We start from the raw sequence: 26,844 nt of genomic DNA on the forward strand, positions 1-26,844 counted from the left end.
CCTTGCTTGGTCTGAGGTTTCAGCTGCTTAGAAGGTGGGTAGCTGCGCAACAGGAGGGAAAGGAGCAAGGATATGAGCTTGTTTGTGAGGCAGCAACTTGGCGTGCAACCCAGTGGGGTTAGCAGGTGAGGCTAACATTGTAGTCAGGCTGACTGTGTTACCTTGCAGCATGACTGGCTACCCCGTGATTTCCACGGGAGCAATGTGAAATGAGACAGCATCCACCAAAGGAATGAATTTAGGATTTATGAGCCTTGCCTGAAGTGGGAGCGTGTTAGGCTTCTTTTCCAGCCATAGTTATCCCCCTTTGTGCTTTGGGGCCCATCTGCTGGATTTCATTTGGCTAGAGGAGAATAGGCAGCCTGTGGTGACACCACCCCCTAGCCACTTTCGGAAGCAGTTTGTGGTGTTCCCTCCTTGCATCAGCTTTTGGGATGAAATGGGGCCCTTTGCAAAGTCCAGTAGCCTCACTGAGAATAACAACCAATGCATGAGGAGCAAAAATGAAACATAAGAAACATAAGTTTAGGGAAAATATACAAAACAAAAGGTAATAACATGGTAGTTTATTTTTAGAAATACAACCAAATGTGGGACTGCTAAAGATGCAGGCAGGTAATAAGTTTATTCAAATAGTGACAATTTTAAGTCTCTGCATAAAACAAAGCAGTGCTGGTGTTAGGATGAAAAGTACCATGTTAGAGGGTTTAATTCTAAGTTTGCTCTGTGTTCAGAGAAAAATGCAAGGAAGGAAAGCACATACTTGTTCAGTTATTTGAAATGTTTATTGATTAAAAAGATCGGTACAGCAAATTATAAAAACAACTTGGCAGTTAAATTTTTTCCTGACCTTGCTTCTTAAAGCCTATTACAGTAGCATAAGTATTAGTACATCGCTTTCTTTGGGTGTTTTAACAACAGGAGATAAAAACAGCACTGACTTTGCAATGAGTTTTCAGAACATCATGAACACTGCAAGCTGCAGTCATTCCCATTCAGCTCACAAAGCAACCTACTACTTATATACATTGATTTGTACACGCTTGAAGAGTCAGGACTAGAATTAATTGTATGGGATACCAGAAGAATTTAAAAAGCTTAGGAGACCACTGCCTGTGCTCTTAGCTATTTAAAAGCTGAATCCTATTAGAAAGCTGAATCATGAATCCTTCTCCTATTCTTAAAAGCTGAAAACATTAACTTATAAAAGAATCAAGGTTAAAAACATTAAGCTTGCTAATTTTAAAGTAGTTGGTTTAAGTCTTTCTGTAGCCCAGGGACACACAACACCTGAGCAGCCATTACTGCAGCTGGTGTGTCACTCAGTTTCCTCATTCACCTGCTTCTCTTTTGTCAAAGTCCTATTGGAGTTCTGTTTAGATACACTACTTCTCTTCTGCAGCTGGCTGTATCTTGTAACTGTGGATACACCATCAATAAACTTGGTCTTGTAAAGGACATTGGCGTTGTTAAACATTCCATCCTTCAAGGACACCACAATAAACTAAAACAAAATAGAAAACTTAAAATAAATGCTCTTATCCAAATAAAGAGTTAAAAAAAAAAATAGAAAATGCTTCAAAAAAAAGTGTTTTACTTTGCTTTTAGAAAGGTATCTACCACCAAATAGAAATACCACTTCTCATTCAGAGGGGTTTCTTCAATTCTACAGGCAATTTTTACATATTAGGCCACAGTGAGCCAAAGAGTCTTTCCAGTAGTGCCTGGCTTATTTTAACAGGGCCAGAAATGAAATACTTTTAAGTTCAGGTTAAAGAACTCTAGCAAAAAAAAAATGACATGGGTCATGCCTCAAACTGATCGTATCACAGATACTCTTCCCCTTACTGCCTGCTTTTTTTAGCCACTGCAACAATTGCTTATGTTATGGTAATGCTTAGAAAATGTAAAGCTTAGAATTTTCAGTTGCCACATCATAAGGGTCATGTCCAGCTAAAATGACTTAGTGATTAAAAAAACAACACTTGAAAAAAAACAGTTGAGAATTTGGAGGGGCAGATTGCCTCTGAAAAGAAGAAAGTGAATAAATTAGTTTCACAGCCATACCTGGGAGTGTCGGAAATGAGTATTGAGCATCTGTCCGATATTCTGGGTATGAGAGAGATCAAGTGCTGCATCCACTTCATCCAAGATGTAAATTGGGGCAGGTTTGAAAAGAAGCATGGCTAAGATGAAGGACAAGGCCACAAGGGATCTAATACAGAGAACAAGAAAGATACATTTTTATGCCCCTTTGAGAGATGAATTTCACTTATTGAAGCAATTTTTTGGTAGTAATGAAATGCTCTCTCAAAAGCAGATTCATGTGTTAAGTTCTGGAGAGACAGAGTAACAGTTTCTGCCACAACTTCTGCCTGCTTCCCCAACCCCCCTCCGGACTTGGAGGGTCATGACTGGGCAAGCAGCAACTTTCCATCTGTGGTCACCAAAATCCGAAGGGAACAGCTGTATCGTCTCGATGTCCCGAAGTCCACGGGGCTCGATGGGATTCACCCCGTAGTGCTGGAGGAGTTATCAGATACTACAGCTGGACCCTTCTCCACAAGTTACTCAAGGTCCTGGGAGTCTGGGGAGGTCCCAGCTGACTGAAGGTAACGCCTGTCTACAAAAAGGGCACAATGACCCAGGAAACTACAGACCCCTGTAGTCAGAGCTGATTCTCCTGTGTGCTACTGAAATGCCTTTGAAGAACAAAGCAGTTATCAGGCATAGTCTGCATGGGTTCATGAAGGGACACAGTGCAGAGCCAGGAGTTGGATGCAATGGTCCTCAAGGGTCCCTCCCAACTCGGGATAGCCTATTATTAGTCCATGATCTCCTCACAGAGCTCTGGGGGTTTCACAGCAGCACAAAGTTCCACATAGTAGGTGCTGGGTGCTGCCCCAGGACAGGCAGGGTGGAGAGATGATTTTGGGGAGCAACCCTGTAGGGAGGGACCTGGGGGGTGCTGTGCCAGCATTGTGCACCCCAAAATGCAGGTGGCATTTTGGGGTACACTGAGCACAGCACAGTTGGAGGAGGAGGTGACTTCCCACCACAGCTGACATCTGTGCAGCATTTTTTACTGTGTGCAGCTCTGGGCTACGCAGCACACAAAGAATGCTAAGATAATTGAAACTTTTTCAAAAGGTTATATAAATAGGGTTACAGCAGGCTGGCAGCCAGTCACAACTGGGTTTCCCTAGTGCTCCAGTCTGGGGCCAGGTCTCTTCGATGTTTCTGTAGATCAGCTGGATGCAGGGCTTGAATCCATGCTGTTTGCAGGTGATACTAAATTAGAAGGGGCTGTTCATGGAAGCATAAAACGGGTTGGGTTGGAAGAGACCTTAAAGGTCATTTAGTGTATTTGAGCTTGGGAGTGCCATGGCCCAGGTGCAGGACCTTGCACTTGGCCTTGTCGAACCTCACGAACTTCGCACAGGCCCACCTCTCAGGCCTGCCCAGGTCCCTCTGGATGGCATCCCTTCCCTCCTGCACATTGGCTGCACCACATCAGCAAACTTGCTGAAGATGCCCTCAATCCCACTGCCCATGTCACAGACAAAGATGTTAAGCAGCACCAGTCCCAACACTGACCCCAGAGGAACACCACTGGTCACTGATCTCCAGCTGGACGTTGAGCCATTGACCACAACGTTTTGACTGCAACAATTCCAACAACTCCTTACCACCAAATGCTCCATCCATCACATCCATGTCTCTCCAATTTAGAGACAAGGATATCATTGGGGACACTGTCAAATGCTTTGCACAGCCCAGGTAGATGACATCAGTTGCGCTTCCCCTACCCACTAATGCTGTAACCCCAGCATGAAAGGCCACCAGCTTTGCCAGGCACCATCTGCCCTTAGTGAAGCCGTGTTGGCTGTCCCCAGTCACCTCCTTATTTTCCATGTGCCAGTTTCCAGGAGGATCTGCTCCATGATCCTGCCAGGCACAGAGGTGAGACTGACTGGCCTGGGGTCTCCCTTTTCTCCCTTTTTAAATGTTTCCCCTCTGCCAGTCAGTGGGAACTTCACTGGACTGCCACAATTTCTCAGATATGATGGATAGTGGCTTATCAACTACATCTGCCACTTCCCTCAGGACCCACAGCTGGTATCTCATCAGGTCCCATGGATCTGTGCACAGTCATCTTACTTAGATGGTCTCAGACCTGATCTCCTACAGCAAGCAGTTCTTCATTCTCTCAGTCTCTGCCTTTGCCTTCTGCAACTCGGGCAGTGTGGAGAGAACACTTGCTGGTGAAGACTGAGGCAAAAACAGTCTTTTGTTGAGTCCCTCTGTAAGATGCCATGCAGAGAGATCCTGACAGATTACTGGGCTGAGCAATCACCAACAATATGAAGTTTAACAACAGCAAGTGCTGGATTCTGCACCTGGGACAGGGCAACACTGAATATTACATACAGAATGAGGGAAGAGACACTGTAGAGCAGCCACACATAAAGGCATCTGGGGGTTCTGGTTGACAGCAAGCTGAACTTGAGCCAGCAGTGAGCCCTGGCAGCCAGGAGAGCTGACTGTACCCCAGGGTGCATCAGGCCCAGCACTGTCCCTGATCAAGGAAACGGACTATCCTGCTGTGCTCTGTGCTGGTGCAGCCTCACCTCGAGTACTGTGGGAAGTTCTGGGCACCACAATAGAAGAAGGACATGAAAACATTACATAGCTTCCTAAGAAGGGCTACAAAGATGGTGAAGGAGTCTGGAGTGGCAGACATACGTACAGCAGCTGAGGCCCCTTGGTTTGTTCAGCCCAGAGCAGAGCAGGCTGAGGGGAGGCCTCATGGCAGCCTGCAGCTCCCTCACGAGGGGAGCAGAGGGGCAGGCACTGAGCTCTGCCTGAGGGAACAGCATGGAGCTGGGACAGGGGAGGGTCAGGCTGGGTGGTAGAGAAAAGGTCTGTACACAGAGGGTGGTCAGGCACTGGGACAGGCTCCACAGGGCAGCAGGCATGACACTGAACTGCTGGAGCTCAAGAAGTGCTTGGACAGCGCTGTCAGACATATGGGCTGATTTTTGGGTGGCCCTGTGTACAGCCAGGGGTTGGGGACTCAATGATTGGTGTGAGTCCCTTCCAAGTCAGGATATTCTGTGATTGTGTGAATGCACCCAGAGCAGGGCAACAAAACTGGTGAAAGGCCTGGCCAGCATGTACTGCAAGGAGAGGCTAAGAATACTGGTGTTGTCTAGTTTAAAAATAAAAGGCTGAGAGGTCACCTCATTTCTTTCTACAACTTCCCAAGGAGGTGAGATGGAGGTACTGATCTTAGCTCCCTGTTCACTGGTAATAGGACATGCAGAAACTGCACACGGCTGTGCCAGGGAAGGTAAAAATTTAGGAAAATTAAGAAAAAAAATTAATTAACTCTATGACAACAGTAGTTTTCTTCACCGAGGCTCATAGGATACCGTGTTCTGGATTTTTTATGAAAATAGTGGTGATAACACACTGATGAATTTGGTTGCTGTGGAACCATCCTTACACAGACCCAACAACTTTCCAGTTTCTCGTGCTGCGCTGCGACCGAGGAAGCTGGGGGTGCACAAGGAGCCAGGAGGGGATGGAACAAGAACAGTTGATCCAGACTGACCCAAAAGACATTCCATGCTCTGTGATGCCATGCTCAGCAATAAAAGCTGGGGTAAAGGAGGAGGAAGGGGAAGGACATTCAGAGTGACAGCATCTCTCGTCCCAAGAAACTGTTACATGTGATGAGTGCTGCTTTTCTGCCTGCCAATGGGAACCAGTGAATGAAGCCCCTGTTTTGTTTTGCTTGCACACACAACTTCTGCTTTACCCATCGACTTGCCTTTGTCTCAACTAGTAAACTTTCATGCTTTTACCTTTCTGATTCTCTCCCCTATCCCAGCTGGGGAGAATGAGTGAGATGCTGCGTGGTGCTCATCAGCTGCCCAGGGTTAAACCACGACAACCTTGAGTGCTCAAATGCTGTAGCAGGCTTCCAAAAGAGGTGGTTAATGCCCCAAGACTGTCAGTGTTCAAGAGGCGGTTGCACAATGCCCTCAATAACATGCTTTTGGTTTGGTTAGCATGAAGTGGTAAAGCAGTTAGGCTTTATGATTTCTGTAGGTCCCTTCCAAATGAACTATTATTTTAAGATCATGCTGTTGCTTTACCTATTCTCAATTCTGAGTTTTGCAATGCCGTTTTTCAACTTGCAGTTCTTGAAAAGGTCTGGATTTTTCTCTATCCCTCAAGAAGTCCTATGCCTCTGTTTCACCTCTCCCTAAATTGTTTCTGTTTTTTAACTTGGTAGATTTTTCCTCAGAAGTTGCAAAGAAGCACATGCCCTACACGTCAGCAGATCACTGAAAAAGAAAACTTTGTCTCCATAACACCCCGCTTTGAATCCAGGGCAGAACTTGTCCATGCTGATTTTTGAGGTTACAACTCAAAGACTGGAGTACTTTGTGTCAACTGTACATCACTATTACCTAGTTACTGCAGTTTTTTCATTACTCATTTTCATTTTTGTCGTTTTGTCCACTTCTCCATGGAGTAAAATTTTGCTATTATATGGCAAGCACTGCATTATTCCAAGTCAGGTTCCTTTTTGAGCTGAATTGAATTAAAAGTATTTTGAATATGAAGCCAGGATGGAAGAAGACAGAGCCCTTGACTTGACTGGGAAAAAGATTAATTTCTTACATTAGTTCTAAACTCTAATTGGCTAGACATATCAACTAGATATGCAACTACAATGGAATAAAACAAATCTCAAAACACCCACAACATTTACTAACCTTTGGCCTCCACTAAGTTCTATTAAGTTTTCCTTCCAGGTATTTCCTAGGGCAACTCTGAACTCAAGACCATCCAAGACATTTCCAGTTTTAGAGACTACTAACATCGCTTTGGCTCCTGGTAGAAGCATTGAGAAGATTGAACCAAAGTCTTTGTTCACCTAGAAGACCATGAAAGATGTATGAACAAGCTTTGAATCAAAAGCGCAAACTGCTACAAAAACTTAGCAGTGAATTCTTGTGCCTAAAGTTTAGAACACATGGTGAGAAAATATTAGTACTGCATCATTTATTTCTGCTGTACTGAAAATGAAGCAAGACCTAGGAAGGTATATAGGACACCTTAGACTGAGCATTTTAGAAAGATCAAATAAAAGAAATACTGGAGGACTTGTGCTATCAGCCAGGAAAATGGTTATGCCCTGCCTCAGATTTACTTTTTTTTTTTTTTTTTCCTTTACCAGATTTATCGAGGGTCAATTAAAGTTGTGATTAAAGGACTATTAAAAGTGTAAGCACCTCATAGGAGGCATATGTGGGCATCCTCGTCACTCTAATTCCTCTATGACTACTTAAAAATTTTCCACATATTGAGTAGGATGCAACTGTAAGCCTAGAATAAAAGCTCTCAGGTCACGGGAAGCATCTGAAAATACATGTGTTCCACCATGCATGATGCTTTTAAACATAATTCAAAACTTTTTGTCAACCAAGATTTTGCAACAAAAAAAGTGCAGTGGTATCTTGAGTACGGGCAGTAATAATTAAAGCCAATAACTTAATATGCTCACAAATTAACTATTTGAATAGATGTAACCAATTTTCTGAAAGGCCAAGAAGTACAAATTCTCCAGGTACAGAAAAAAAAAAGTGTCAAGAGCTTTACAGGTAGGAAGGGAAAAGGAAAATTTTACACTTTTTTTTATAGCTCATAACATGAGAGAACTAGCAAGAAAGCAGAGTACCTAAACACCAAAAACTTAAATCAATTGTTTCTACCTTCCGGTATTACCTAGCCAGTCAAGGACAGGAACAGTAGTCCAGGTCCACAGCACCACTTTGCATGGGGCTGTTCCACAGAGCCAGAAGTATTTTAATTCTGGTCACACATCTAAAGAGTGATTCCTTCAGTACCTAAAGGGGTACTACAAGCTGGAGAGGGACTCTTTATCAGAGAATGCAGTGACAGGACACAGGAATGGTTTTAAACTGTGGATGCCCTACTCCTGGAGGTGCTCAAGGCCAGGCTGGATAGGGCTTTGAGCATCCTGGTCTGGTGGGAGGTGTTCCTGCCCATGGCAGGAGGGTTGGAGCTGGGTGATCTTTAAGGTCCCCTCCAACCCAAACCATTTTATGATTTCAGAGATACAGTCTATGTAAAAGGCATTGACTTCAGGATGCAAATAGCTTACCTTCCATTTTATTTTTGTGGGCACCAAAAGAGAATGGTAAAGTAGTTTGCAGTTTTGAGTGTATCTCCACAATTTTCAGAGAATTCATGTTTTATCCTCAAAAGTGAGATGAAACAGGATAAATGGAAGTGGCTGCTTTGTAATTTACATTCTAGGCAACAGCGCTTAGTTCTGCAAAGAGTTTTTTTCATGGAAACATGCAAGAGTAATCTAAGCTGAATCTGATTCTGAAGAAAAAATATGTGCTAAAATGTGAAAATTGCTTTTCAAGTGACATACCTTTTGCCAAGCAATCTGTAAAGCTTCATTTTTCTTCTGGTCAAGCTCTTCAATTGCCGCAAGAATTTTTTTCTTGTCATTTTCTACAATTCTTTTTTTCTTCATCAAGTCATTGTACTTATGCAAAAAGAAGAGAAGATTGATTTAAATGAACTTTAGCATAAAATGAATTTGAGCACAATCTTTAAAAAAAAAAAAAAAAACAGTAATACTATAACTGTGAAACAACAATTATCCACAAGATTGAAATCCAAAGCATTTATTTAGTTGTATGTGGGACTTAGGTTTTAGGACATTATTTACAAATTAAAGTATTAGTATTTAACAGTCAGCAAAGGGGAAAACCAATGTTATTCAAGAATTTGCACTTTGTTTTCAAGTTAATCAAAGTTCATTTGCCTTTCTAGGCAAAAGTATGCAGATAGGAAAAACAGACCTATTCTATTCAATGTTAGAAGTTCAGTGAGTCAGTCAGTGGATGGTTTTGAGACAAAACTGGAATAACCTCAAGATACAGGTGAATTTAAGACAACTCTGGAACATCTTTAAGCTATCTTCTTTAAGATGAGTAGGTTTTTGATCTGCAGCCTTTGATGAAGTATGTATTTCTCAGATGCTGTAAGTGGTACCACCAAAGCTTGCCTAGTGGCAACTTAGAATGGACTGTGTTGTGGAGAAATTATTATTGTGGGTATTCTAAATCAAGATAATCCATGACCTGGCTTACTGGTGCACTATCAAATAGTTCTAAAATATAAAGTGTATATCAAAGATCTAACGAAGGTTCCCTGCTAACTCATGAAACCTAGCTTTATTTTTGATGTGTTCAGAAATACAGTATATGAAAATAGAAAGCTACATTACCCACAATGTGATATACCCAAGCTGCCCAATCTTTAAAGGTTAATGCACAGAATGCTTACCCTTTCTTCTGCCTCAGAAAGCATATTCATAGCTGTCATGTTCACATTCTTCTGCAGCTGCTGTTTTTTTGCCTGTAGCTTCTGCAGCTTCTCACTTGCTTCCTTAGGATCGTTGGCTTTAAAATCATAGTTTGTGTTTGGCTGACCAAAAAGATGTTTCTCAGAAGCTATCCACTCATAGTCCTTCAACATTTTGTTTACCTGTATACAAGATAACATGTTGAGGCTTTTTGTTTAATTCCTGAATTAAAATAAAAACAAAACAAACAAGTAAAACCACCACCATCCTAAGATTACTGCAAAACACTGGTTATTCTATCCAACACAACATAGGTGAATAGCTTTACCATGCCTCATGTGATTTCTAAGACAAACCAAGATTTTGGAGGTGCTTTCATATATGCTCTTTTCATGTTACTTGGAACATGTTTTTTTTCTGTATCCGGATTAAGTCACAGTCACTAAGTATCTGGATCAATTTCTTTAACCTGTTACACAATTTGTTCCTAAGATCAGAATGTTCTTTTCATTGATCACCTTCTCTGTGATCTAGTTTCTATTAATCCATACTGAGAAGCTATGCTACAATTCTTAGTTTCTTCTCCTCCTTGAGACAAAACTTTTCACATTAAGAGCTGCAAATATGACAGTGCTCATCATGAAGAAAGGCTATTTCCTTTTCATGTGGCAAGGAAAATAACCACTCTTGGTCACTAGATGCAAGGAAAAGCGTGATTCTGAAATACCTTACCTTGTCAGTGGCATCAGCAGCCTCTTGTTGATGCTTGCTGATACTATGCTCTAACGCTTTAACATTAAGCTGCAATTCTTTAGTTTTTTCTCTGTATTTTACTGCCTCTGCAGATTTGGCTTCAATCTTTTCATTCTGTACTGCAATGGCTTCTTTCTGCTTAGCCAGCTCCTTCTGGGCTTTCTCTACAGATTCCTGAAACGAAATTCAGACAGCTCTTTATTAACTTCTTACAAAAGGAGATGTTAGACAGGTGTTAGAAGAGAAGGACACAGGGAAGTAGAGGAAAAAATTAACACATGGCAATATAGCCAAAAAACTAACTACCTAGGCTAAACATAAATGAGTGATGGCAAGAAAATCCAAACAACAACAAAAAAATATGCCATACAATTTAAGCTTATGGGGATCGTATCTCCAGTAACTTGAAAACTGATAACGAGACTTGGTATTCACTTTTACCTTAGACTTGGATGCCTCAGCTTCCATAACATTAACTTCCTCCTGGTAGGATTTAATTGTTTTCTCTGTAGCCTCAATTTGTTGCTTAAAGGTGGCCTCTTCATGTTTTAGCTCTTCAAGTTCCAGAAGTAATGCTTCAACTTCCTATACAGATGTTTTCAGATGTATTAAGGTATACTTAAGTGGAAAGAATTAACATTCAGATTGATGTATTAAATGAGGTAGAAGATAATAGAATAATTGTTCTTCCGCAAGGGGACAATGTTGCAAAAGAAGCATCAGCAATTTCTGCATGTTAGTGACTAGTAGTATATTAAGTTTTGAAGCTGGCAGGATTAAAATTTTAGGAGAATCCAAGTTTCTGAGTACTCGAACCTCTTCTGACATTGAGAAAATTACCAACAACCTTTGCGCTGTCAACAACTCTGTCATCATAAATGATTTTATTATAACAAAAGGTAAGTTTTACCTGCTGCTTTTCTTTTGTTTTTTTTCTTGAATCATCAGCCTTTTTCTTGCTGTCATCTAGCTTCTGCTGGACATTCTTTAGTTCTTTTTCACGTTCTGCTTCTGCATTTTTCATTTTATTCTCCAATACCTTGTATTTTTCTTCTGCTTTCTTTTGACTCTCTTCAGTTTTCTTTAATATCTCTTCACATTCCGCTGAATCAAGAAATACAGTACTAAGATTGAACAGTGTTCCTATTGTTAAGCTTAAACCCTGACCTCCAGTAGAAATAAGTGTATCTTTCTCTCTACTAGAAAAAACAGTTGTACATTTGCTAGTTACTGAAGTCGGCTATTTCAGTGAATCATTTAAGACACCAAACAGAAAACCGTTTGTTAGAAAAGAGGAGAAAATATAAGCCAAATCTGTTGGACAATCAAGTTATTAAATAGCTACCCAAAAAGTTACCTCATCCATAGTGTACAATGTCCACGTTATCATTTCTGTCATTTTTTTCTTTACTCGATTCCTTTTACATTTTTCATTAGAAATAACAACAGTACTTCTTTCCACTGCTTTCCTGTCATTCAAACTGTTTATTTTGCTAACCTTAAATGTGTACCAAAACAGATGGCTTGGAAAAGCCACAAAATTACTCAAATCTGGAATTAAATCCATTAAAAATATCTTTGCAAAGTCATTTTTCTTTTTATTTTAAAGAATATAAAACCCCTAATACGGATATAAGCTTTACTACTAAGCTTATCTGAAGAAACCTTGTCCCAATCCCACCTATGCTTGTCAGCTGTGATTCTGTATCTGTTACATACTCCAAAAGTATAAAGCTAATTTTCAAATCTATTATTTTCCCTTAAGCAAAGATTCTGCTACTTAAGCAGCCAAACAACCAACTCATTCGCAGCAATTAGTTTTCAGTTACAAATTAAAAACATATTTGTCTCACCAATGGTTTTTTTCAGAGCAAGCAGCTCTTCCTCTTGCTTGTGATAAGCGCTTTGCTGAAGCTTCATTTGCAGTAGCTCTGCTTCTTCAGACTTCATCTCCCACTCCTGCTTCAGTTGCTGGTACCTTTAAAGACAGACATGATATGCTGCTAAAAGGAGGGGTACCCAGCACTACAGCTTTGAAGTTGAAATAAATACTTCTATACTTCCTGTTCCAACGAGAGGTACAATGACTATAACACAAATAAACTTACATTTATAGAAGACCAGTGTATCTTTATAAAGATAAATAAACATATAAGTATAAATTATCTTTCTAAGTGATTGTGAAGTTTGTAGGTAAGTTATTATACATGTCATTCATTACTGTGTAGCCCTGATGAGGTACATTAAACACAAACAAATGCAACACATGGAGTTTGGAAATAATTCAGAGTTCATGTTTTTCCAGCCAGTGGTATGACAGGTGCTAGATAGACTCAGCAAAGAAAAAAAAAATATCTAAATGCAAAACTTGTTCCTTCTTTTGGTCATATTTCCATAACCTATTATGACTTAAAACAATCTGAAATATAAATCCAGCTGGTAGATAGCATATTGCACAATTCTACTTACGGGATTTTTATAGAATTGACTAAATACGTATTTTTATATTCCATCTTTTAAAAACATCTCCAGTAATTAAGTAGCTCAAAATTCAAATATAGTTAAAATTATTTAACTTAAATCCTTATAGCAGGGTAACTCAAAGAGTCATTTCCCTTTATTACCTTTATACTTCCTTGGAGAACAGTAAGAGCAATCACAAACTGAAATTCTGGATGTGTGTTACAAATACGACTGAAACCATTCTTGAGTGCATTTCATGACAACTCCGGAAAACTTCAGGTGATCTCAAGTAAATGAGATTATACAATAATATATATTATTGTATGCCAAAATATTATGGTTTCTTTTTATTCTGCATTACACCAAATGAAGTTTTCTTGGAAGAGTTCTCCAAAACTAAATTTGCCTGTTGACTGCTATACTTACAAATTAAATTACACAGGGGAAGGGGATGGGAATAATTCTTTTCTGCATATTAAATTTGCAACAGGCCCTATCCCCTCCAAAACACATTTATTTGTATTAGATTTATTCATAGTCACATAAGACAAATAACAGACAATTTTATAGGGCAAACCTTACTTTTCAGAAACATTATGTAACCTTTCCAGCTCTTTCTCTGTATTGACAAGTTGAGACATTTTTAGTTTGAGATTGGCTTCAGCTTCTCTCTTTTCTTGAGCTTTTGACAATATTGGCACAGTGTGTGAGCCTGCACCTATTCAGTGAAAAAAGCACAAAGTTAATCTAATTGGAATTAGATTCAGCCCTGGCAAGTGGTGAATTCTAGATGTTGACTATGATGCTGGGTCATGTTTTGTTGTCGTTCAGAATAGAAAAACAGGTAGGCTGATATTACAACAGCTCTCAATGGGGAGAGACTACAAATGAATTTTGTGAAATCAAGCAACTTTAAATTTCATTTATGAAATCACCTCAAAGTAATTATGAATTACCTCCAAAAGTGCTTTAATTCATAGCATTTCTCTAACTCTCTTCCAAGAGGTTTCAATGGCTAAAAAAAGGTTTAAGTATTTAAAATTAAAAGCGAGTTATTCAAATAGTTTGCCATTTTTTCCTAGTCTAATAGTAATTTTACTTAAGCGTATGACCAAAACTTTGCTCAAAAAGCATTATTAACAGCACGAGCCTAAACAAAAACATCTCTATTAATTTTTCCAAAAAAATTATTCAGAGCAGTACAGAAATCAATAATACAATGTTATATGAAAAAAACAGTAATTGCCTCCACTAAGGGTGCCCTGGGGATCAAATACATCTCCTTCAAGCGTAACAGTTCTTTTCAATATCCTTCTGTCAAAAGTCACTTTCTTAGCATTATCCATGCCTTTACAGACCAGTGTTGCTCCAAAGACATATTCCATTGCCTTCTGTAGTTCAAAATTATACCCAATTAAAGAAATGGCTAAATGCACATCATCAAAATGACTGACCTAGAAATAAAATGAAATGTAATTAGCATGCCTTAAGATACAAGAATTCTCTAATTTCATTTGTCTTCTCTTGATAAAAATACTTTCCAAAAATATCTTTACATTTTAAAACATAATTTCAATTAGAAGACAATTAAAACCAGTTTAAACACTGCATAGCTCAAATTATACAAAAGGAAAAAAAAAGTAAGATACCCTCAAACACTGTAAAAATTCTTTTTAGTATGGCCATTACAAAGCCTATATTTTTAGCAATTAAAAAAAAAAGGAGTACACCAGTGAATTTATATACATACCAAGCTTTTGGCCAGACTGACAATTTCTTGTGCAATACACTTGGCTGAAATTTTGTTAAGTGGAATGATGGTGTATCGCTGCTTTAGCTGACCCTTTTCTAAAAGCTTTTGGCCAGTAGCCTAGAATGAGAAGAGTTACACATCAGAGCATACCTAAATATATAAATGATTTGAAAATTAAGATAATACGGCATTGCAATTGAATTACATTGTTGACAATAACCATGCATTACCCTTTTGAATTAATCTGAACATGTACATGGGTCCAAACCACCTCTTAAGCATACAGTCATTATGCCCATGTTTGCCAACCTTGAATCACATGACCTAATCTCAGTATTCAGAGCTTTGTATTAAAGTAATATATGTACCTCTGTATCCACAACAATGTTATAGAGTTTTCCTCCACCCACCACTTCTAGGGCTTTTGCTGTGGCTACATCTTTCAGGGTGACAAGAGTTAAAACAAGGCCTTTCACAAGGTTTGGATCCCAATTCTTTTCTGGATGTCTTAAAAACAAACAAACAGTAATGATAACCACATGTTCTGTTCTCTCCCCCATATCTTTAAAAATTATATTAAAAACTCTTACTGTTTACTATGGTATAAGAAATAATGAAAAATCATAGAAAATAAGCAGCAAAAGGTTTAACTACTTTACAGCAAGAGACTTCCCAACAAAAAGTCAGTTAAAAAGGTAATAGAAGAATGTCCTTCCTGATTTTGGTATGATTTGTCCACATGTTTTTCAGTTGATTTTACTCCGGGCCCTATTATTAGCACAGCTACAGGAATCCATTCAGAGTGATTTTTACCTAAGAAAATAAATCTGGGGATACATATATTTGATTGGTGGAGACAGACACAGCATTGACTTCCACGGAGTGAGTTTATTCCCAGCCTTCAAAGAGAACTCTAAAAAGTAATGGTAATTAATTTTACCGACTGTTGGATACTATAGTTTCAGCTACGGAACTTGACTTATGGCTTACAAACAAAATGTCACTCAACTTTTATATTTAAATTATTTTGATAAGCCTGTATTTTAAGAATGACTGCATCCCCTCCCCGGCTGCCCGTTAATTCAGCCAACATTTCCTGACTTTACTCACTCCTCCACTTGCATCAGATAAGATAATCATTATTCACTGACAGTAAAAGAAAGACAACAGCTAAGGAATCAATAATTCTCTTAAGACCATACATAAAATGCACCAAAACCCACTTTTAAATATGTGTCAGGATAACACTGAGACCTTACTTGTATTCAAAGTGTAGATGAGGAAACTTTGCTACTAAGTTGTCATATAAACGTCTCAGCTGACTGATGTCTTGAGTCAATTGCTTCTTTTTTTCTAAAAGGTCTCCTTGTTTTGCATCTTAGGAGTTGAACACAAGACACATTCAGAGCACAGAAATGAAGCGGCTTAAAAATTGTTATGCTGTACCGCTTATATAAATAGACAATAGATAACCTCTAAAATTATTATTAAATTTCCAGCTTAGACAAATTAGAACTTTAACAAGATTAAATATGCAAAGAGCAAGAAGTCTCATGTCCTTCCGTGAATGTGAATTGAAATTGATTCAGCAATACCATTTTATATTTTGCATATCTTTTGTGACAATTGTTACCAGGAATAAGAAACAATAAGACATGTTTTATGTAGGAAAAAATTGAAAGAAACAGGGAGATTGGTCATTTTTTTCCCTTTTGAGTTTAAGCTCAAGCTTTAAAAGTGTTGTTCTACAGTACATCAAATTAAGTTATTTCAAACTACTTTCTGTGGAAGGCAAGAGCTGTTGAGCTTTGACTAGACAAGTTGCCTTGCACATGAAAGCAGTATACTTTATTTTTTTTTTCTGTTCCTTCTATATTGCTTTCCAGATTCCCCCCAAATAATTCACCAGAAGTCTATACAAACTTTCAAAGCTCAGTTTTTCCATTAGATTCTCTAGTTTTTCTTTTGCTTTTTTGACAGCTTCGAAGGCTTCTTGGTCTTTTTTGTAGCCCCCATCCATCTTTTTAACTTCAGCTTGTTTCGTCTTTAATTCCTGCTGTGCATATTTCAACTTCATTTGGGCCTATAAGGAATAAGAAAGTATGGAACCAGCAGATCTTTAAGGAGAATCTTTGAGTACACATTTAGGACAGCAGTACTATTTCAGTCCTCCCTTAATTTTCTGAAAAAATTCCCACTGTTTGTAACAATGGCAAATAGCAGCCCTGGCCTTTAAAATTAAGGGCACTGGTGGTTTGTAAATAAAAGCACAAATCATGTATCTGAGTGGGTTTCTGGGCTGTGACCCTCTTGAGCCGTGTGCATGAAGGCGTTGGCCAGCAGGTGACCAGTGTCATGGGAGGGCAAGGCAAGAGTTGGTGTTGCTAGCCAACCCCACAGCCAGTTTAAAATGGCACAAATACATAAATAAACCCACACCTGGGGAGTGCCAGGGACCAGAACTGCAAAAAGGAACAAAAAAGTCTGTGTGGCAGTTTGTGCAGGGAGGGGAATGCACTCAGTCAGCAGGTGGCCTGCTCGGCCTGCCTGCTCTGCTCACCACCAGCCCTGTCAGCCTCCCCAGACAATGACATTGCTTAAAATCACAGAATCATTTAGGTTGGAAAAGACCTCCTTAAAGCATTATCAGCTGGGGAGAGATACCGTTAGGAACACTGAGGTTATGCCAAGGGATTGTGTGGCATTGTCTGAGGGTGGCAGGGATAATGGGAGAATCTGTGCTGCTACAAGGAGCTCTGTGGGTTCAGGAAGACATCTGGAATGCCCAAATAGCAATGCATGAAGTATGAGGAAGAAACAGGACAAGCTGGAAGCTCTGGTCCTTTCCCGGAGCTGTGATACCATTGGTATTAGTGAGACTTGGTGGGACGTGGCCCATGACTGGAGTGGTGGGGATGGAGGGCAATTGGCTGTTCAGGAGTGATAGGCAGGGCAGGCGAGATGGAGGTCCTTGTCCTTATGGGCAATTGCTCCAGGGGGAGGTTTAGGTTTAGGTTGGATATGAGGAAGAACTTCTTTACTGAAAGGGTTGTTAGGCATCAGGGAAGTGGTTGATTCACCATCCCTGGAGGTCTTTAGATGTAGATGTAGAGCTTAGTGGTATGGTTTAGTGGAGGACTTGTTAGTGTTAGGTCAGAGGTTGGACTAGGTGATCTTGGAGGTCTCTTCCAACCTAGATGATTCTGTGATTCTGTCATTTCAACTTCCCAAACATAAACTGGAAATAGCATACTGACATGACAAGCAAGCCTCAGAAATTCCTAAAGTATATTGAAGATGGGTTTCTGTCACAATTATGTAGTGAGCCAAATAGGAAAGGTGCTCTCCTAGCTCCATTGTTTTAGAATAGTGAGTGCCTTGTGGGACAGGTGATGTTAGGTGGCTGTCTTGGCCACAGTGCAACTGCAGCTTTCTTAGGAGGGCAAGTCCTGGTCTTTTCTCCTTGTTAACTGGTGACAGGATGCATAGGAACTGCACAAAGCTGCACCAGGCGAGGTTCTGATGAGGTATTAGCAAAAATTCCTTTACCACGAGGGTGGTTAGACACTAGAACAGGCTTTCCTAGAGGTGGTTGGTGCCCCAAGCCTGTCAGTGTTCAAGGGGCATTGGGACAAAGCCCTCAGTAACATGCTTTTAACTTTTGGTAGCCCTGAAGTGGTCAGGGTAGTTGGACTAGATGAGCTCTCAAGGTTCCTTCCAACTGAATTATTCTATCCAAGTATTTGGATACAGTAATATATATATTAGCACATGAAGTGTGTTCAAGAAAGGGAAGAAAAAAGGTAAAATAAGGTGGGGGAAAGATACCCTTATTTTTTCTGAAAGTATTTTTCTTAAATGAGACAAGGAAGGTGCACTTTTAACTCAGAAAATTTATATTCCGTCCTAAGAACTACAACAGCAGAAGTATGCTATCTTAAGACAAAAACGTGACATCTGTTTCAGTTGTGTTGTTGGCATACAATGTAACTAAGGTGAAAACTGAGGAGTTCCTTCTGACTATTCACTCACAGTCATTTATTTTGATTCCACTAGTTTTAATATAGAAATACTTTAATTTCTACAATGTAAGCCTATAGCATAGGTAGCTGTCTTAATTTCTTCCTGTTCAATACTGTGAGCCATCTGAGTCCTGCTTTATGTCTCAAATGCCAGTTTCTGTACTTCCTCACAGACATGTTGTAGCTTTTCCCTAAATCAGCACAAGATTATTATTTTCTAAATGACCTGTTTAAATCAAAGTTACCTTAATGCTTATGCCAACCTACAAAATATCTTACATAGATATTCTACAAATCTTCTTCATAGACCTTCCAACAGTGTGTCAGCAGAGCTTTGACGCTTACCTGTTTAGCCTCTGTTACTGCTTTGCTAATTTCATTTTTGCAGGTCATCATCTGGTCTGCAAGAGTAGCTTCTTCACCATCACCATTGTTAGACAGGCCAGCATACACAGCATTGAAATTCTGTTGGGCTGTGACTAAGGCATCTGTATCTTTTTTACTTTCTTCCTGTAAAGCGTCTAGTCCTTCCTGTATCTTCTTTAATTCTTTCTGCTTTGCTGTGAAAGCTTTAGAATCCTTTAGCAAACAAAAACAAACAAACAAAAAAGGAACAGAGAACCTAAGTCCCATTAACTTCAAATACATGTTTACATGTTGTTTAGATGCGTAGCTTTGAGTACTTTCACCAAATAAATTTCTGTAACCCTTTATCAGATTTTCTGGTTTTGAAATCCTTATTTGCACATTTCAAATGTGTAGTTGCCCTGTGAGTACACTGAAGATCTATGGAAAGATGAAATAGAGGAAGAGATGACAACTGCACAAGAACTAGCAAAAAAAAAAATAGCCATCCCTAAAATATTCTTTATTCTCTGAGTGTTCCTCTTTCATGAGGACAGAATTAGATGTTAAGAATATGAAACAAATTTTTTTCCTTTAATTTTAAGATTACCAGGCCTCCAGAGTGCAGAGTATTTTTGAAACAATTGGAATACCCTCCTGAAATTAAAAGAAAGTTGCCAACAGTAGAGCTTCACTTTCTTCATCATCACATCTGTTTTTAATAGGAGCTTACTACATATGCCATGTAAATCTAATAATGCCCTTACTTGTTTCTGCCTTCCTAGTGGCATTCTTGCCAATCAGCTTTGGAGAGGTAAGAAAAAACTGCTGTCCCCACTCAATCTGAACTACTCTAGCACTTAAAAAGAAAATTATGTACAAAGGCCTTACCTCCTGCATGCATTTTACTAGTTCTTTGTGCTTATTCTCTTCACTTTTCAAGTTCTGCTTCTTGAGATCAAGAGCACTTCTTGCTTTAGCATCAAGTCTTTGAAGTTCTGAAAGAGAATCTTCCAGTGACTGAAGCATATCACCAATTTCCTACAATCAGAAACAGAAACTTATTGTAATGATACAGTATCTGTAATATTTCAGCTGTTCACAGATACGCATGGAAGATGAATGAGGCAGACAGACTCCAATGCAAACAGGCTAGAACCTGTATTCCCTCAGAAATCCAAACTGATTTGAAGCCACTAGAGCTCAACATTAGTTGTGATGGGATACTGCCCCTGTACAAAAGCTGCATTTAGGCATCCAAACACCCTCTGGGCTCTATCCTGTATCTAACCAATTTTGCCACCCCCATAACTGAGGTCACTAGTGACTTGTTGAACGAGTTTCCTGTTTGAAGTGAATTTCTTTTGAGATGCTAACAAAAAGTGGAAAAAAAAATGCTGGCAAAGTTGAATGCACGATGGAAACAAGTGGAAAACCTTAATTTCTTCAGCTGTTACTAATTTACAGCAATTGGTAATAAAGCCTTTCAGACATGAAAATCTTAAATGGACATTATTTGTACAGTGGCTATGAATGATAATGAGCAGTGTATGATCTAAACAAAAGGCCACAGGAAGGTAAAAAATCAAAGGGTATATTATCTAGAAAAATAATTTCCTGCTCATATAATTCCTTCTATTAATACTTTCAGACAAGCACAGCTCACTTACCTTATTCCTTTCCTCTTCCAGCTCTGCTATTTGTTTCTGAAGCTCCTTCACCTTCTTCTCATTCTCAGCCATTGATTCTTGAATCTTCTCTATCTTTGTCTGTGCTTCCTTTAACGTATCAGCAGAGTGTGCTTTTATCTCTTCAGCCAGAACAAACTGATGGGCTAAGCAGAGGTGGCTTAAATGCTCCATTTCTCGCATTACTTTTTGGTACTCTAGATAGCACAATCGTTCCTGAAAAGAACAGATACCAATTAGAAGAAAAAAAAATATATATATATATATATTATTAAGTAGGTGGAACAATATTATTAAGTAGGACCATTATAGAAAACTTCTAAGTATTTCTAACATTACTGATATTATATGTTGATAAGAGGAAGGATCCTCCATGCTAAGAAATATTCAGTATTGTACATTGCAAATCTGCTTAAGAAAATCCTAGATAAAAATACACTTGTAGCTGATTCTACAGCAGGAACTCCACTTGACACAAGATTTTTAAGAACTAAGATAGAAACTTAAGCACTATTTTTATTACTTCTCTTGTTTAATTCTTTCTCCCTACATTCCCCTTCAGGATTTCTTGCAAGTACTGCATGTAACTGTCCTGGTTTCAGTTAGGACAGAGTTAATTTTCCTCCTAGTAGCTGGTAGGGTGCTATGTTTTGGATTAGGATGAGAACAGTGCTGATAACATGCTGATGTTTTAATTGTTGCAGAGCAATGCTTACACCAAGCCAAGGACTTTTCAGCTTCTTGCTCTGTCCTGCCAGCGGGCAGGCTGGGGGTGCAGCAAGAGCTGGGAGGGGACAGACCCAAACTGGCCAAAGGGGTATTCCATACCATCTGACGGCATGCTAAACAACATATAGGGGCGGGGGGAGCGGCTGCTCAGGGATAGGCTGGGCATCAGTCAGCGGGTGGTGAGCAACTGCATTGTGCATCACTTGTTTCATACACACTATTATTATTATTATTTCCTATCTTAATAAACTGTCTTCATCTCAACTCACAGGCTTCACTTTCCTGTTTCTCTCCCCCATCCCTCTTTGGGATGGGGGAGGGTGAGCGAATGGCTGTGTGGTGTTTAGCTGCTGGCTGGGTTAAACCACTACAGTAACATTGTCTGTATTTGGACAGAAGATAAATTTTGTATCTCCTGGAAGATACTACAAGGCCTGAAAACGTGTTAAGTCTTAGCTTAAGTTTAGAGCAGCTGGAAGTATTCAGTACTTTAAGGCCTCTACCACTCTTCTAATTATTACTTACCTCTTTCAGTTTCTCTATAGTTGGAGTGATCTCTTCATCTAAGATCTGAAACACAAACCAGAACATTTTTATTCTGATTTTTAATACTCTGAGAGTTAACAGCTAGTTCCACACACAGAAATGAAATATTGTACAAGTTAAAAAACACACTGCACTAGTTCCTCAGTATCCTAAACAACTAAAAAACACTATACTTTCCAACAAATAGTACCGTTTGAATTTCTCTCAGTTTGGCGTCCTTCTTCACTATGGTTTTCTGGACAGATATTTTCTTGCATTCATACATGCTAGTACCAGCTGCTTCTTCAACCATAGACAAAATCTAAAATAAAACATCAAAATTCTGACATATTACTTCTTTGTATTGATATCAAATAGAATCAGCTCAGAACTCATAATATATCCCTACATTTTGTTGTTGTTGCTGTTGTTGTTTCCCCGCCCAAAAACTGATTCTTGTCATTAAAAATAAACCAGTACAATTCCAGCAAAAAACTCCCACAGTTTTCTTACCTCTGGTGGCTTCATATTTAGGACTTTGGTAATTCGTCCCTGGTTAGAGGAAGATAAATAAAACATGATGATTGTTTACCATGCTATAGTAGTAAAAAATAAAACTAAAAGTCACACATTAATTTTATATGCTATACTGCAAGCTCAAACACTTTTTTTTTTCCTGTAAGGATAATCTAGTTTTATACAATTGCTTTGTCTTGGAAAGTTCACAGAAGTACATAAGTAAATTATTCATGCAGCGAACTTGAAATGGCCCTTTTAACTTCCAGATGCATCCTCCACATTATTGCTTGTATCCATACAAAGCAGTACTGTGCTTATTTTGTTCTGTTAGTTTTACTGACTTGCAAATCTTAAATACCTTCTTAATTATAGGTTGGCTGTTTGGTTGTTTAGCTCATATGTAACAAGGGGAAGCAGAATGGGTGCAATACTGACTTTAAAAATAAATAAATAAATAATCAGGAAATTGGGCCAATTCCATCTGAAACAGTAAAGCCTGCTATGTTTTATTATTCCGTGCAAATATTTCAAAGATTTATTTAGTCCTTGCATTAAAGTTTGTAAGGGTTTTTTCACTTGATCAACTTTTCTTTTCTCAACTGGTATATCAACTTCATACAAAATATTGACTAACATAGAATCTACCAAAAATGAAAAAAAGCTCTGCTTTTTTTTTTTAAATGCAATAATAGAGGAAAAACTTATCTGTTAAAGAGACAAAAAAGAAAAACAAAATTGGTATACATTTTACAAAAAGCCTGCAATAAGGCATATGAGAATAAAGAGTAAGGGCTGAAAATTATGCTTCTGCTGGAAACCTTAGCTACATAATACATACTTGACTTGTTCAAGCTGCTTTACTCTAATTAAGAAAATAAGTGTTATTCCACTACCTTTCCTGCCACAAACTTAGTGACACTTCTATACTTTTTGGATTTTAGAAAGATGCACACAATACCTGCATAATGAGAAAGTGAGGGTTATTGACATTGAGTCCAACAGAACAGAAGAGATCCTGTACCCGAGTGTTGTTAGCATTCACGCCATTGATGAGATACTTATTTTTACCTCCAATGATAACCTGTGCAAGAAAGAGAAGCAGAAGAAACTTCACATGATTTAAAAGTGGCTTGACTGTGGGAATACAAGCTAATGACTTAAAGGAATCAAAAATCTGAGCAAGTCCCATATTATATAGCCTCGCATAGACATATGAAACATCAAAACAGATCTTATAGATATTTCAGATGTCTTTTTAGTACCAACATAAAATGATCAGTCACAGAGGGCAACATTTTTGTTCTAGATTTACAAGAAGACTTCCAAACTCTGCAGGTTTTCTTATAAAGGTTCCTATGCTCTTAGACACAAAATGTAACACACAGTTCAGAAATTAAGAAGAAAGGAAAGCCACAAAACAGAAAATCAGAACTTGTTTTAGGAGCATAATACCACTGCTATTATGTTTCTGTGCAGCTCTGTAGAAAACATTATTGATATACTACATTTAGTTATACAGAAAACATCGATACACTACATTTAACTACGTTAAACTTATTTCCCAAGTAATTTAAAATTTTAATCTAGTACACTGGTTCTGCTTCTACAGTCTGTTACTAACCACACTGCAGAAATATTGCCTCACTTGCAAAAACTCAAGGACTTTTAAAATTAATTTTTTTTTTGCCCTTCAAGAGTCACTCTGTTTAGCATGGTAAAAACGTATGCAGATTTCTGCACAAATACATACATTAAGAACTCACCTGTCTGGTGATGGTGATCTCATCACTGCTTTCAAATCCCAGTGGGCTCTGTTTCTTGTCAGAATTATCAAAGGTGATAGACACAGTTGCTTTACTAACTCCTGCTTGCCCATTTTTATAAACTAGATCTTGCAAGTTGACAGCTCGCACCTAAATACGTGGAATATTTAAAAAAATAAAAAATAAATGAATTTCAAAGTGTGTAAAACTGAAGAATGTATAAAACCACAGGCAGAGCATTCAAATTATAGTGAGTTAGCTAGTTGCTCCTGCATGAGATTCCTGACAAAAACTGGATGGCTGTTTAAAAGAATAAAAAGCTAGATGACTAGTTCATCACTAGTATTGGTATTTGAGAAATATTTATTCCCTAGGCAGTTCAGAAGAAAGTGAAACAGAAAGTGTTCCTTGGAGGTCTATTCAATTGGCCTAGAATTACAGTGGGGAAAACAGTATCACATGAGAAAGAAGACGCAATTTGATCTCAGCACACACAATTTTTACAGAATACATGTTTAATACAAGCATACATTTTTCTTTTAGACAGCAGTCATTGTGAGAAAATGGCTTTTTGCTTCTTCTGATGAAACAGATGGTCAAATTTTGGCAATCTGATCGAGAAGTGCAGAAATTTAATACAAATAAGCAAGTTTTGCCTTTAGTCAGAAAAGAACTCCAGCCTCAGGCTGCTGCCTCTTAAGTGGTATCTTCAGTCTAATGTTCTAAGCTGCATACTTTGCACTACCATGGTGCATTGATAAAACTGTGATTCAGTTTTAATATAATGAATAAGAAAGACAGAAATGCAGCTTTGCATACTGAAGAATCCTAATATTTTCTGACAGAAGCACCACTTCAGGTCTTCCACCAGAGATCACTTAAGAGACAAAAAAAACGCTGCTGACAGAAAAGACCTGTTAAATTCTCCTTACCTGGGACAGGTTGGTGATGCCCAGCAGGAAGCAGATGGAGTCCAAGATGTTGGACTTGCCGCTGCCGTTCAAGCCGGTGATGGCGTTGAACAGCGGGTCGAAGCCGTTGATCTCCGTCCTCTGCGCGTAGGACTTGAACCCGTCGAGTATGATCGACTTGATGTGCATCTTCCTACGGGACCGGGCCAGGTACTCCTCCCAGGGCTACGGAGAAAGGTTGTAACTACCTATTTTGAGGAAATAAATAAATAAATAAATAAATAATCGCATTTTGCGTCTGGCACAGCTGAATGTCAAAGGAAATGGGACGAAAACACGCTTTTTAGAACAAAAATAGCACGATTTTTTACACAGAAGCCTGCTTATGGCCTCAGGCCGAGGAAAAAAAAGCTATCTAATACCTCAGACGGAGGAAAAATAATTGGAAATAAGCCCCTGAGCCCCCGTCCCACCCCGCCCCGCTCCTCACACCCAGCGCCGCTCGCCGCGTAACCGACACTTGAATTTTGGCGCCCACAGCAAGCGGCCGTTGCAAGGCAGCGCCCTCTCCGTGGCTGTCCGCCGCGCTGCCTGCCTCCGGTGGCACAGTTCGCCCCGTTTCTCTTTTGCGGAGAGGAAGGGAGAGGCGGGATGAGCTCCGTGGTTGTCGGTAATTAAAAATAATAATAATAATAATAAAATAAAAAGAGAGAGAGAGTGGACAAAGCAGACTTCGATTGGAGAGGGTGGCAGCGCGCTCAGGTTAGGCTATGGCGCAGGGCGGGCGCTGCCGTCGAAGGCCCCCCATGTTAGCGCATGCCCTGACAGAGCGAGGGGGGCCGTGGGGGCCTCAGCGGGCTGGGGGGGAAGGGGCGGAAAATGGGCGGGCGCCCTGCCCGGGGGGGGGAGGGTGAGGTGGAGGAGGTGGGGGGGGTCGAGCCGTTTTGACCTAAAATCTTTTAATTTTAGCGCCTCTGAGGCTGTGGGGAGGTTCCTGAAGGAAAATACAGCCCGGAGGCAGGGATGAGGCGATTTGAAAAACCTCTTCTGTCTCCCTGCGCGGTGATTCACAACGGGAAGAAGGGCTGTTAGCTGGTGTGCCACCGGCTGCGAACTGTTAACATTAGAGGTTTTTGTTTTGTTTTGTTTTGTTTTCTGTTTAGATTGTTGGGACTTGGATGTGGCTCACTGTAAAGGAAGGCACTGGTAAAATTCGCAGAGCTGCAGCGCAAAGCTAATGCTGGAGTATGTTAGCTGTGACACCAGAGTAACTAGGGTTATTGTACGACTATCAAAACGAAGAAAACCTGACTTTATTCTTAAAAACAGGCCAACCCCCCCCCCTTTTTTTTTAAAGGGAAAACATCTGCTTAATTCTCTGTGGCCGTCTACAGAGGTAATTCCATTTAAGCAGAATAAAAACAAGATTCAAAGCTTGTAAATGTGTTTCCTTTGCAAGAAAACTAGGTGCCTTGTGTTGCACTGGATAAGTAGTTAAATGAGCTGAGCACATTTTTCTTTCCTGAAACTGATGTTACCGTATAAAAACAGACCTGTGTTTTGCAGAGGGACTTCTGTGTTACCATGTCAGCTGGACCTTACTGTTACAATTGAGATCTAGGTGCTGTGGTAATAAACTGATTGTACTAAATTACCTAGATCAGTCAGTTGTTATTTTAATCATTTAAAATAATTCAAACTGCAGGCCTATATTAAAGGAAAATATATACTTATATATATATACTTATATATATATAGCTGCTTGCTTCAGGAATTAGATCTGATGCAGCTTGGTTGTTGCATCTGGTTAAGGTATTATTGTGACAGTATTGCTTCTAGTAGTCCTGTAACCAGGAAGTGTTTAATGATGTCCTGCCAGCTGCTAACACCTGGACGCCACACTGAGAAAAAGTATTTGGAAGTACTGGGAAGAACCACTCTGAACCAGT

At 39.4% G+C, this 26,844-nt stretch overlaps 1 protein-coding gene across 1 annotated transcript; it reads right to left on the reverse strand.

Moving 5' to 3' along the window:
- Positions 1-760: 760 nt before the first annotated feature.
- On the reverse strand, positions 761-25,143 carry SMC2 (structural maintenance of chromosomes 2). The gene is made up of 24 exons (XM_035309982.1): positions 24,917-25,143; positions 23,985-24,134; positions 23,180-23,302; positions 22,216-22,254; positions 21,914-22,024; positions 21,703-21,747; positions 20,431-20,664; positions 19,652-19,801; positions 18,761-18,994; positions 16,317-16,476; positions 15,653-15,770; positions 14,762-14,900; positions 14,391-14,510; positions 13,887-14,094; positions 13,223-13,358; positions 12,031-12,155; positions 11,088-11,281; positions 10,619-10,762; positions 10,157-10,351; positions 9,406-9,606; positions 8,483-8,599; positions 6,792-6,952; positions 2,068-2,215; positions 761-1,504 (listed from the first exon to the last, which is right to left on the reverse strand). Exons 1-24 carry the CDS (start codon positions 25,082-25,084, stop codon positions 1,319-1,321), a joined length of 3,606 nt encoding a protein of 1,201 aa, XP_035165873.1. The 5' UTR covers positions 25,085-25,143; the 3' UTR covers positions 761-1,318.
- Positions 25,144-26,844: the final 1,701 nt, after the last annotated feature.

The sequence above is a fragment of the Oxyura jamaicensis genome, chromosome Z (assembly GCF_011077185.1).
Source record: "Oxyura jamaicensis isolate SHBP4307 breed ruddy duck chromosome Z, BPBGC_Ojam_1.0, whole genome shotgun sequence".
Classification (NCBI taxonomy): Eukaryota; Metazoa; Chordata; class Aves; order Anseriformes; family Anatidae; genus Oxyura; species Oxyura jamaicensis.